The 13,861-nt window shown below is 33.4% G+C and overlaps 1 protein-coding gene across 1 annotated transcript in view; it reads left to right on the top strand.

Annotated features, from left to right (window-relative positions):
- Positions 1–13,861, top strand: part of Rbp (RIMS binding protein) — a 439,820-nt gene that overhangs the window by 223,102 nt on the left and 202,857 nt on the right. Inside the window, exon 11 of the mRNA XM_089098234.1 lies at positions 2,392–2,514. Within this exon, the coding sequence (XP_088954360.1) occupies positions 2,392–2,514 (123 nt within the window). The remainder of the gene's footprint in view (positions 1–2,391; positions 2,515–13,861) is intronic.

The raw sequence follows: 13,861 nt of genomic DNA, 5'->3' as shown, positions 1-13,861 counted from the left end.
GAATTGTTTTTGTTCAACCCCGTGACCTTATACTGTCAGTGCTACTAGTAGCTTAGATTCTGTGCCTTTAATTTCCTATTGATTCTTTTTAAATTTCAGCTTATTTTGTTATTTTTGCTAAATAAATAAAAGTTCAGATATGAATAAAATCATTTTTGTAGAAAGTGATTTCACAAACAGTGATAAAATTTCACAAAAATACTAAATATTTCGGTCACATATGTAGTGACCATCATCAGGTGTAAAAAGTGACCGTCATACTAGATTGAAAGAACTATAATAAATCAATCAGTATCAATAAGTACCAAAATATTTATCAGTATCAGTATCAATAAATGAAACCCAAAACAAACAGAAATTAAAATAAATAAGAGTCTTACTCAAAACGAGCAGAAATTAATATGAGTAAGTTGATAAACCCTAAGCTTTCTAAATACCAGAATATAATTTGTACTTTACTGAAAAAATTCTTTTAAATGTTTTCACTTTTCTAACTTTAAGAAATCAAAAATTAATTAAAATTTTAAGGAATAAATATCAGCATATGCTTATTAAACTGACAATGCCCATTTTTTTCAGTAAATTAATTTGATTTTTTTTTTCAGTAATGTATAAATTATATTCTGGCTTTTAGAAAGCTTGGGGTTTAGAACCCTACTCATATTAATTTCTGCTCGTTCTGAGTTTGACTCTTATTTATTTTAATTTCTGTTTGTTTTGGGTTTCATTTATTTATTGATACTGATTTGTGGTAGTCGTATTCTTGGTAGATTATTTTATTCTATCTTTGTTCATTTTGGTTTAATGGAGTTCTTTACTTTTTTTGTTAAACTTATTTTGTTGTAAAAGTTGTTTTGATCAATTTCAAACAGTAGGCTGTACGAAAAGTTTGGTTGAATCCCGTTTTGTAGAGTTATAATAAGAAAAGCGTTGAGGGGGATTGGAAAGGTTCTGTGGATGAAGGATGACAGATTGCCAAAAATTGTCCTTGTCGCCCAACCATCTAGGGTTGAACGGAAAGCAGGTTGTCTGCGGTTGGGTTGGGAGGATCTCGTAAAGAATATTTAAGGGAAATGGGAGCCTCCTGGGAGGGTGCAAAGAGAGAGGTTTTGAATAGATTGGGATGTAGGAGAAGCATGCGTAGCTGTGTTGGCCTCAGGCGGCTTGGTGCTGCGTGAGTTGCTATTAGTAGTTGTGGTAATAGAACCGTGAATTCTTCATAATGTTTAAATTATTCAGTTTGTCTGTTATAAAACCCCCTAACCCGAGATATTTTTCTTATTTTAAATTAAGTAGGAATGATGATGCCTGATATGATTATGAGCAAAAAATTGCTCCTAATCCTTAACTAAATTCGTATCTAGAGAATAATTTTAACAAGTTCTATGCATTGCTAATATACCAAAGCAAAAAAAAATTAAGTACGAAAAGGATATTTTCTGCCGCCTGTTTTTACCTGGGAGATTCATAATGCTAATTAATGTTTTCCAAGGGGAATTTTGATTCTTAAATTTAGGCAAAGGTAATAAGTAAAAAGCGCAAGGTAGAAGAATGTCGGCTGCAGTAATATGGTGGCAGGCCTATTTTGAAAAAAATGCAGCGTTCAGAGACCAAAAAAGGTAAAAGTAAAAAAAAGAAGGAAGAAAGTAAGTCACCAATATAAGTCAGACTATTCGTTTTTTGGTGTTTGATTTTGCACCCGATTTTTTCGTGAAATCATATTTTCTTCGTAAATTTGTAATCTTTCGTCCTATTGACTGAATTAAACTTGCTAGCAAGCGATTAAAACCTCTTTACCTAGAGTTGGCCTCAGTGAAAGCAGGTGATTGAAAAACCTTTTTGAGGCTGCAGGTTTTTCCGCCTCTTGTTCTTGCAGCAGGACCAGGCGTTTTTCCGCCTCACCTGACATCTCAAATTCAGATGTTACTTGGGAAATATCGAAGTTTCTATCACGTGGCCCGAAAACGACCGAGACTCTTTGAATCCTTTATTTTGACGGGGGAAAGGGGGGGGGGAGGGAAAATATAATAAGTTGAGAATACCTACCAGGCCTTTCTTTGAGTCATAAATCTAAAACTAGACCTTTATTTTTAGAGTAGACACTCAAAATTAGCCTTGCACTGTGCACACTGGTTCCCTTTTTTACATTTTAATTTTGTTACTTTTACCTTTTGTACCCTGTTTCTGTACCCTTTGTACCCTGTACCTTTTATTCTGTACCTTTTATACCCTGTCTTTTGTACCCTCTATTCTGAAGAGTTATTGTTTATTCCCGAAAATATGTTTCCAGGTTTGAACAACTGAGAGCATGAATAATTTTTTGAAGTCTGTCTCCTTTTTATACCTCGCAATTGTGACACCTCACTATTTAATAATTTTTCTATTTTCTAGGAGCAAGAAATAGTGTTTCTTCCTCTGGGGACTGGCCCTTTCAGGGTAGTATCAGAATGAGAGACCTGGAAAATGAACGTATTCTTGCCCAGCTTGATAAAACGCGCTTAGCAGCGGGTCAGAGTAAGTGATCATGCTATTATTGATGGATAATCTCTTAATGTTATCGGTTCTGTGCTAATTTCTATTGGCTAAATTGTATCAGTACCAGTTTCAGGCTTTTCATGATTTTACTTCATTTGTTTTAAGTTTTTTCCTAATATTGCCTCTACCCTGCCCACTGATTTTTATTCTATTACAATTTTTTTCTGTTTCCAGAAAATATTAATTTTCCAAATTTATTGTTTATTTTAATATTTTATTATACACATGCAAAATAAATACTTACGAATAATATTTTAATATATACTCACAAATATAATTAACTACTTATCCTATATTATTAGATTTTTTTTTCACTGTAAATAATTTCTGAGACCACACTGGCTAATCATGATAAAACGAAACAATAGTAAAAAAAAGAGAGAAACGAGGATTATACAAGCCAGTGAAAAATTGGACTAAAATGCAAATATTTCGGTCAAGACCTCCGCTTGACCGTCTACAGTGCAAGATAATAACATTAAAATTACTAATAAAAATCCATGGATACTATGAAAAAACTTCAAACCTTAAAACAAAGCACAACCAAAATTTGAAGACCCTCTCCATGTAACGGTGAAAGGGTAACTCCTTTCACCGTTACATGGAGAGGGTCTTCAAATTTTAGTTGTGCTTTGTTTTAAGGTTTGAAATTTTGTTTATAGTATCCTTGGATTTTTATTAGTAATTTTAATGTCATTATCTTGCACTGAAGACGGTCAAGCGGAGGTCTTGACTGAAATATTTGCATTTTAGTCCAATTTTTCACTGGCTTGTATAATCCTCGTTTTCTCTTTTTTTACTATTGTTTCGTTTTATCTTTTTTACACTGTTATATTTTTCTAATATTGCTATTTTAATTTTTGAATATTATATTGTGATTTAATTTACATTTGATTTATTGTTCGTAATAACCGTGAAAAATATGGAAAATTTTTTTACTTTGGTATAAAAAAAATCTAAAAATCCACTTATGTCTAAATTATATAAAAATATATTTTATATCTTTATATTTATAAGTTTTTGTATATTAAGCAGTTTGTGGTAACGAACTGAAATTAAGGGACAACCCGGCTCAATAGTAACCGAAAGTCTAAACAACGCCATTGTGATACCAATAGATATATCAAAAGAAACAGATTATTATGCTGGTTTTAAATATATAAGTTTCATTAAGTTTAGTCTTGCCGATCAAAAACTACGAGCCAGAGAAAATTTTCTAGATTTCGAAAAATAGGGGAAACAATTCCACAAGTCCCCTTCATACACGTAATAATTTCTGTTCGTTTTAAGTTTTAATATTGCTCCTTACTTTCAGTTGAAAAAACTTGTTTTTATTTAACTATTTATGAATATTGGCGAAAGCGGGTTAAACTATTCCTTCATACTGCAAAAGACTAAATAAAAAATAATAATAATAAATCGGGAAAACGAAATGAAAAATGAAAAATTTTAATAATCTAGCGAAAAACAATAAAACTTGGAATAAATTAAAAACACTTAATAGACACCATCAAATATAATGAAGCTATGCTGATAAGCAAGAAGTAAGAATTCGGTTGTTTTGGTAGTTATTTTGGAGTGAAGCCGACAAGCTGCAATTACAAAAAAAAAGTAAAAACAATATCGACTCCCTGCTCTGAGGTCCCCTTACCCCGAACTGAAACCCAGTAGCTTCTATCAGCAACCAGACTTTTTTAGACAAAGTGGAGACCAAATACAACTCTCATAATAAAAGAAAAATATTTATATGTGTTAAATAAATTTCTCAGCATTTAAAACAAGTACAGGTAATGACAAGAATAAATTTCGCCATGCCATACTTTTACAACACATATAACAAATATATGGCACTCAGTAATTTTAACAAAATAAATCTTGATTCTCTTTAGAAAAAACAAATTCTCTGTAAAAGAAATTATTGAAATATTAATAAAATAATATAATATTAAAATCTATTATATACTTCTCTTTAAACCTTGATCTATTTTAAGTTATAATCCTATTATAGCTAAATGATAATACTGAGAAACAGAAGGGGTCGATTTAATTAAATTAGCTTTTAGTTGTTCTAATTCAAAATACGCACTTGTATGTCTTCTACAATTTTGATCTCAATTTGTCGGTCATTACCAAAACATTTAGCAATTTGTCATCTTTGTATCTCAAAGCTTAAAATTCAACATTTCACGTGTAAATTTCGTCAAGCGAAAACAACTAAGCGAAGTCTAGATTATCAATTCTGGCGGGTATATCTGATTGAAAAGTGAAATTCTCCGAAATAATTAGGAAATTCATCGGAAAATACTACTTTATTACCTATCGAATTAGGTAGTCAATATCACATCTTACCACTACGTAAACATATATTATTTTTTATTATTTATTATTTTAAGTACACTTTCGTCGGTCAGAGAAATGAACTTTTGGATTCTCACCCAAATAAGAGGTGAATCGAAAATTCAGCTCATTTGGAGTTTCTTTTTTCGCTGGGCTCTTTGAAATTCGGTTGCCAAAACGAAATTTAGAAAATCGATTACCGGTTGACGTTTTACAAGTCTATCAACAGGAATCTTTTATTTATAGTATATTTTATTAAAAGTCAAACAATGCCATAAGACATAGCGTCCAAAAATGCATAAGATAAAATAAATAACGTATACGCTAATCTCCACCCCCGCCCCCAAGAAATTTCGCTCTTTCTTTCACCTCTTTATTAAAGGAATTTTTATCTACTGAAAACTGTCTTTTCCAACCATGGTCCAAAACAGAATTTAACCAAATTTCTGCTCCCGTAAATATGTTTTTCTTTCATATGGCGACTCAAATCGCCTTACGGAGTGAACTTCGACTACTATATGCAACTTGATCCGAAACAACGGAAAAAAATTTTCGCCCAGTGGGAACATCTTTTTTCATTGAACGACTTCGTTGATCGAACTAAAATTCAGCTAATGTCGTAATTTGAAATAAAATTAGCCTTAAAAAGTGATAAGTATCTATTGAAAATGGAGAGAGATTCTTTTGGCAGTTAAGCAAGATGAATCTGAAGCAGTCTGTGATCTGAGACCGAAATTGTTTTACTGCTCAGAAACACAATCCGAGAACAACACAATTTAAAGTTTTTTTTAACAATATTTTTCGAACCTTCCATAATCCAGTTAATAAAACTACATCAACTGGATTTTTTCATTGGTCAATAATGAAAACAAATAAACAGGGGAGGGTACTTTTGTTCTCAGGAAAAGTGCTGAAGAATCGATTAGGATAAAGCTAAATTTTTTTTTGAGTAAAGGGTCATACAGAGTCCCAACATAGATTATTTGAAAGACCGGGACGCATTAAGCTAAACATTATAAGTTATCAAAAATGTTGGTTTCTTGCGGAATAGGATAATTTTTATGTCAGGTCGCGAGTCTTTGAATTTCCAATTTGGATTACCAAATATTCCTTATCTAAGACTCAAATATTAAGTATGTTATGAAATAAATATGTAGAATTTAATATATGGCTATATTATATTTAATATATGTTGTTTATAAATATGTGAACATATATTAAATTTAATTTCCCATCGATACTGTATTAGTTTTTTTGAACAAAATGGGTACTCTTTAGAAACACCGAAATTGCTTAGAGTTACGAATTCAAATTCAAATTAATTTATTTAACATAAAAAATACAAACAAGTTTACAGGAGCCATCTACAAAAACCCGAAGGTTTGTTTACGATGGCTGCAAATCCATTATTACAAAGCTCTACATTCACATAACAACTATCTCTTTGTGGGGAAAAATCAGCATTTGAATTAAATCAACATAAAGAACATCTCCTACTCTAAAAGGATTACACTCTATAAATCACAAGTGAGAAATATCACCCATCATCCTTACAACACCCACTAAAAAAAAAAAAAAAAAAAAAAAAAAATAGCATCAACAGAGGTAAAAAAAAAAAAAAATGAGATACTTCTGACTAAATCAACTATGAAAAAAACAATTAATATCAGCTAGGCTATAGAGCTGACTCCGTGCACTTTGGCTGGGTAATTTTGTGAAAATGTGCCCTTTATCTGTCCAAACGATTTTCATACCAAACATTATTCAAATTTCTAATCATTCAAATTATAACCCAAAAGGTAACGCTTCAATCTACTCTTGAGCTGACTTACATTATCAGCTTGTCAGTTTTATAGTAACAGTTTAATAGTAATAACTAATTGTACAAGAGTGTTTTCATTCAAAATTTGTTTTTTTTTTATAAGATCTGAAACTGGTACTGACAAAGGATCGTTTTTTTCTTTTATAGCATGATTTTTTTTCTGCCGAACGTTCTCACGCCTTCCTCCACTGATCATTATTTCACAAGTGCTTCCTTTGCCAGACCTGCACATAAGCTGCACTGCCAGTCAATATCATAAATATATAAATAAGAACCACATGCCCCTTTCCGCGAAAGAAGACATGTAAACAAAACATGCCTTTTAAGACTTTAACCTTCCCCCGGTACCCCCCCCCCCCAAAAAAAAAAAACAACAAGTAAGTTTGCCTTCACCAACATGGAAAGTGGCCCGTGGACAACCCCTATTAGGGTAAGTAATCGCGTTTCGGACTAGACCGTATTTTGGTCTGAAGTGTAACAACTTTGTATTATGGTCAAAACTGGTTTACGGCGCATTGGTTAATGACGCAACCATGATTCTGGCAATAGTAGAAACGAATTTGTATCGAAAAATTGTTTAGATATGAATATTTGTGCATCGAAAATATCGATACTTTTCAAGAGTATCAATCCACCGATGCGACACCTCTGAAGATCGATTTTTGTGATACCACATTGAGTATCCAGCCACTTTATATGTAGTCCTTAGGAGTCGCTAAATTATGCATTAACCATTGTTAAGTCAGAAATGACTTATTTGGCTAAACGTGTTAGAGGTAAAAACTGTTATGAGTCGATTTTAAAGACTATAAAATTAGAAAAAGAACTAGTATTTTCAACTGAAAGCAAGGAACAACATTAAAACTTAACTCGAATAGAAATAATTACGGAAATGAGAGGGTTGTCGCCTCCGCAATACCTCGGTGTTTACGCTAAAGTTTGACTTTTTATTCCAATTATATAAGAATGACTCCAGAAACTCAAGGGCCGTTTAATTAGAATAATAAGTTTTTTAAAAGCTCTAAAAAAAAACTTAAGCGTAAATAGCGAGGTATTGAGGAGGGGGAAGCCCCTGTCATATCTGTTTTTAAACTTTTTGTTAAAACAGCTGTTTCTCCAAGAGTTATAATGGAAAAAACAATAACTAAAAAAAGGCAAATTACTCACTTACCAGACAATAATTTCTATAATATATATTCAAACTCCTAAGCTCGGTGCCCACAAAAACCGAATTTTTTTCGCTGATGAATTTGTACGTTCGCATCACGATAGTGAATTCGAATGGTATGCCTCACAGAACACGAAATTTCAAATACGATTTCTAAGAGACAGAAACAAAAGATTGGTGAATTGTTACCGCTTCCGTCTTTAAGACGTCGGAGAGGTAAGTCGAAACGATCAAGAAAGTTTCCTTGTTCATTTTTTTGTTTTTAGAAGTTTACTGTATTTCGTCTTGCTAATATCTATCGTGCGAATAAAATTTGACTCGGAGTTGAAAGGTGCGAACTCTTAGTTTCAGACGTGCGAAGCTAAAAATATTTGCCTGACGACCTCGAATTCGCCCAGCGTCAGCAAATTCACTTTCTGTGGGCACCAAGCTTTATAGTAATCAAATAAAAGGAACGGGTAACTTCTAAATAAACCTCAGTTGAATCAATAATTTAGCGCTCACTTCGAAAAATTGTCGTAAATCGTACCACTGTCCGAAATGCAGCAGTTCAATTTTTATCAATGCTGCCGTAAAACCAATTTTAGCCATATAGTGAAATATATGCACTCGTGTCTGGATTGCGGTCGCTGTTGAGGTGCGATTATTTACCCTACCGTGCGTAACTGAATCCTGTGCCTTCAATTTGGTGCACTCCTATAGTGCATAATTTTATGAGTTAGGTGTTTTCCTGAGTGCTAAAACATTTTAAGTTTCATCTACCTCCTGTCTTTCGTACCTCCAATTAAATAATACGCTCATATTACTTCATATAACTTTAACCCCCCCCCCCTCTTATCTACAAAGGCTAGTAAGCATTACAAAATTGCTTGAATGTTGCAGATCAAGAAGGCCTTTTTTGTAAGGTGGGGACAAATATAAAATAAACTGCTCGTTTCCTCGCTTTACCTCTGTCCTCTGTGCCTCCTATGACTCAATTTGTATCAATTAAACATCTTATAAGTTCCTTAAATAAAAAAGAAAAGAAATATGTCGTCAAAATTATACGCAGCTCGTTGTCCTGTTTTCTCTGCCTAGTTCCACCTCTGATCTCCTCTACCTCATGTGACTTGCGTTCTAGAAAAAAACAACCTACGAGTTTGCCAATTACAAAAAAGGTCAACATTATAGACAGCTCTCTTTTTATCCCGCCTTCTTTACCTACCTCCATCTCTGGTCTCTCCTATATCCTGTGACGTAATCTATATAGAAAACACCCCTTAAACCTTCCGAACAAAAAGAAGTAAAAAAATGCGGGTAGCTGCCCCATTCTCCTTCTCCCCCCTTCTCCAAATCTTGGACTCACGTCTACTACCACTACTAACAACTCACTGGAGCATCAAGGTGCCTGAGGTCAACACAGCTGTACACGCTCCTCCTCCATCCTAATTTATTTTAAGCTTTTCTCTTTACACTCTCCCTCAATCTCCTTTTCTCACCCCATTCGGGGAAAACCTGCTTTTCGTTTGGCCCTAGATGGTAGGCCAAAAGAGGACGATTTTTGGCAATGTGTCTTCGTTCGTCCGCAGAATGTGCCCTAGCTATCTTAACGTTTCTTTATGAAAGTCCTAGAAAGTGGGATAGAAGGACAATTCTTGTACAGCCTATTGTTTGAAATACTGTCAGTCGGACGGGTATCCAAAACAATCCATTGGTAAATTCTCTGGAAGACATCTAGCGGTCTTCCTCCGTTTTTCGAAGTGCCAACGTTTCAGAACAAGCTTGGCTGCTATCGTCATTGTAGCTTCTAATATTTTACTCTTAGTTTGCGAAACTCTTTCGAGTTATGAAAAAACACCCTAGGTCTTGGCTATTCTACTTTTAACATCTTCTGTACATCCACCGTCTTCCATCTTTACTAATAATATTAGCTTGGTAAGTGAAGCTATCCACTTGATCGATCTTCTCGTTATCCTCGTTATCTCGTTACCCAGCTCTTCCTAGTCGCCATCGTTTATTCCCAGTCTAAACGACTTATTCCTCTTAACATTAATTTTGCAACCTTATTCTTACACCCTGGATTCTCAAAACTTTCAAAAAATCATTTATTTTCCTGACATCAAACAGTTCGTGGTAACGAACTCTAAGTAATGAGCGACCCGGCTCAATAGTAACCAAAACTCTAAAAGTAATTCGTAATTTTGATACCAATAGATACATCAATAGAATCGGATTTTTATGCTGATTTCAAATATATAAGCTTCATTAAGGTTAGTTATACCTATCAAAAGTTACGAGCCTGAGAAAATTTGCCTTATTTTTAAAAAAAGGGGGAAACACCCCCTAAAAGTCATAGAACCTTAATGAAAATCACACCATCAGATTCAGCGTATTAGAAAACCTTACTATAGAAGTTTCAAGATCCTATCTGCAAAAATGTCGGATTTTGTATTTTTTGCCAGAACAAAGATCACAGATGCGTGTTTATTTGTTTTTTTTTCCCCAGGGGTGATCGTATCGATCCAGTAGTCCTAGAATATCGTAAGAAGGCTCGTTTGAACGGGAATTAAAAGTTCTAGGGCCCATTTTAAGTGACCAAAAAAATGGAGGGCAGCTTCGCCCCCTCCCACGCTCATTTTTTTCCCCGAAGTCACCCAATCAAAATTTTTGATATAGCCATTTTGTGCAGCATTGTCGAAAATCTAATAAATATGTCTTTAAGGATGATTTAATCCCGCACAGTTCCCCGGGGAAGGGCTGCAAGATATGAACTTTTCCCATTGTTTACATATAGTATTGGTAAATGGGAAGTATACAGACGTTTCAGGAGGTATTTTTTTCTGGTGGGGGGGGGGGTCGGGGGAGGAAATTCATGGAGGATGTTTCCGTGGGGAAAGGAATATTTTTATGAAGGGGCGCCAGATTTTCCAGCATTATTTAAAAAACTATCAGAAATTAAATAAAAAAAACAAGTTTTTTCAACTGAAAGTAAGGAGCAACATTAAAACTTAAAACGAACAGAAATTATTACGTATATGAAGGGGTTTGCCCCCTAGTCAATACCTCGTCCTTTTTTTTAGTACTTTCAAAAGAGCTATCTATTCTAATTAACCGGCCTTTGTGATTCAGGGGTTTGTGATTAATACAAAATTCAAGCTTTAGCGTAAAGAGCGAGGTATTGACTAGGGGTAAACTCCCTAATATACGTAATAAAAACATACAAATATAGAAGTTCGTTACGTAAGTTAATTCGTAAGTTACGTCATAAAAAAATTTCGAGAAAGCCAGTAGCCAAAACAATAAAATTAATATGCAAATTTCATCCTAATTATTCATGTACGGTGAGCCAAAATCAAAGCTGCATTCATTCAAAAACGTTCAGAATTTTTTTTAACTGAAAGTAAGGAGCGACATTAAAACTTAAAATTAACAAAAATTATTCCGTATATGAAAGTGGCTGTCCCCTCCTCAACGCCTCGCTCTTTACGCTAAAATTTGACTCTGTCACACAACTTTATTTTTTAAAACAATAAAAAACTTTAGCGTAAAGAGCGAGGCGTTGAGGAGGGCACAGCCCCTTTCATATACGGAATAATCTCTGTTTGTTTTAAGTTTTAATGTCGCTCCTTACTTTCAGTTAAAAAAAACTTGTTTTTTGTGTTTAATTTTCATCTAGGACATTCAAATCATCAGCATAATCTAAGTTTAGTAGTGTTTAACTTTTCCTGTTTATTTCACGCTCTCCCAGAGCCGTTTTCCTTATGAGAAACTATCAATCATGCCCAAAACGTGGGGGTAGAACGTAACCGTGTTTAACTCCCGATTCAATACGTAACTAGCTACTAACCTCATTTCCTACCTTAACTGCAGCAATGTTGTTCTCCTATATAGCACCAACCACTGTAATGTATTTATCTGGTATACCATACAAGGATAGGACCTTCGCTAAAGCTTTTCCATCGGCTGAACTAAACGCTAGGTCATGATCTATGGAATTTATCATCATGCTGAGTAATTTGCTTTAGACAGAATCCAACCCAATGTCTCTATAATTACCCCGCTCACTCTTATCACCTTTTTTAGAGAGGGGTTTAATACTTCCCCTTTTTCAAAAATCACATTTATAATCTTCAGTAATGTATTTCTAACCTCCCAACCACCATATTTAAAAAGAGTATTTTACCGTACTATCAGCACCTGGGCCTCATTATTTTTAATTATTTTAATTGTTTAGCTTTTTAATTCTATTTTAATTCTCTTCTAGCTCTTCCTCGCAAAAATAAATTTTCCTTCAATTCCAAAGTGTCGCAAACTTTGTCGTTCTTTTAAATGTCCTTCACTACGGTTTAGCACGACATCAAAACAGTTCGTAAATCAATAAATATAGAATTAATATCTAATTAGAATAATTTCAAAAAATTAATAAATTTATCTTATCTTAATTGCAATTCGTTCGTGGGGCTAATTCAAAATTTTGGAATAAATTAGTTTTTTTGGGAAACAGAGCAAAATTTTAGTATGACTGTAGACTGTCGAACTAGGATATAAGTCACGGGGTCTTTTGAATTCTATAGCTCTTTTAATTTAGTACTATGTTCCTCGAGAAACTTTAAACTATGGTGTGATTTAACGGTATTTCCATGAATAAATTAGCGGTAAATAGTATTTTAAACATAAAGTATAGCTCATAAGAATTCTCTTGTGAAAAAATGAGCAAATATTATCAGACGGTTATATGGGAAAATTTACGAGCTCCGATTTATCCTCGTTGGAAAAAATTAATCAGTGAAGCTTAAGCTACGGAAACAACTTAATTATTATTTTAAAGTTTAATATTAACCCATAAATGTGATTTATAGTATTTTTATTATTTTAATATTAATTAACAATCAAAAAATTACGTGTTAATTATTCACAGTGTTGGTCCTTGTCTATTTACTTAAGATTTCAAGGATTTAATTTTTTTTTTTTACTTATATTAATTTGAAAAATATAAATTGAAATGTTCTTAAAATTGGAAGGAGTCGAAACTGTTTTCAAATAAGAACCATAGAAAAAAGAAAATTACTATCAGAGCCAATGGTCTAAATGAAGTCCCCTGGGCCCCCCATGTATTATTTTTATTTTGTATTTGTTTTTGTCTAAAATTAGTGAGGAATGCATAGCTCTTTTTTTTTTTTGTTTTTTTTTCGTTATAAATAAAGAACAAATGTATAGCCTTGTTTTATTTTTAGTATATAATGTAAAAGAGGGAGAGATCCACAACCCTGTTTTATATGTAAACATACTATATAAAAAAAAAGCATTTAAAAACCCTTTTTCGTTCGTAAGACATACCATAAAAAAAAGAGAATTGTATAGTCTTGTTTTATTTGTAGTGTAAAGAGGCAATACATAAGCCGGTTTTATTCATAAATATATTATAGAAGTCAGTGACAAGAAAAGTCATTCACAGATCATTCAAACTTATAATTTTACTGACTTTGGCAGTTAATGGTAAGAAATGGTAAGCTGCTGTCTGCAAAAATGTTGAATTTTATATTTTTTGCCGAAAGAAACGTCACGGATGCCTGCGTTTTTATTTTTTCCCTGGGGTGGTCGTACCAAAATAACGGTCCTAGAAGACTTGGAGAAGGCTCATTCAAACGGAAATCAAAAGTTCTAGTACCCTTTTTAAGTGACAAAAAAGATTGGAGGGCAACTAGCCTCCCTCCCATTTCCTTTTCCCCCACAAAGACATCCGATTAGAATTTTGAGATGGACATTCGACTCAGCATGGTTTAAAGGTCCGATATCTGTGCTTTTGGGGATGAAAAAGCATAGCATTTGCTATTTGGAAATATACGGAAATCTTTTGGGGGAATTTCCTATGGGGATAATCTTCCGTCGGAAGGAAATCTTCCAGGAGAAATTTTACCCAGGGGTTCCTGGCATGATTTGAAAAAATCATTAAAAAAAAAGTTTTTTTATGGAAAATAAGAAGCAACATTAAAACTTAAAACAAACAGAAAATTATTCCG

Source organism: Artemia sp. Qi Xiang Cuo, chromosome 12, assembly GCF_049724085.1.
Source record: "Artemia sp. Qi Xiang Cuo chromosome 12, ASM4972408v1, whole genome shotgun sequence".
Lineage (NCBI taxonomy): Eukaryota > Metazoa > Arthropoda > Branchiopoda > Anostraca > Artemiidae > Artemia > Artemia sp. Qi Xiang Cuo.
Note: the sequence above shows the minus strand (reverse complement) of the source record. Positions and strands in the feature narration are given on the sequence as shown.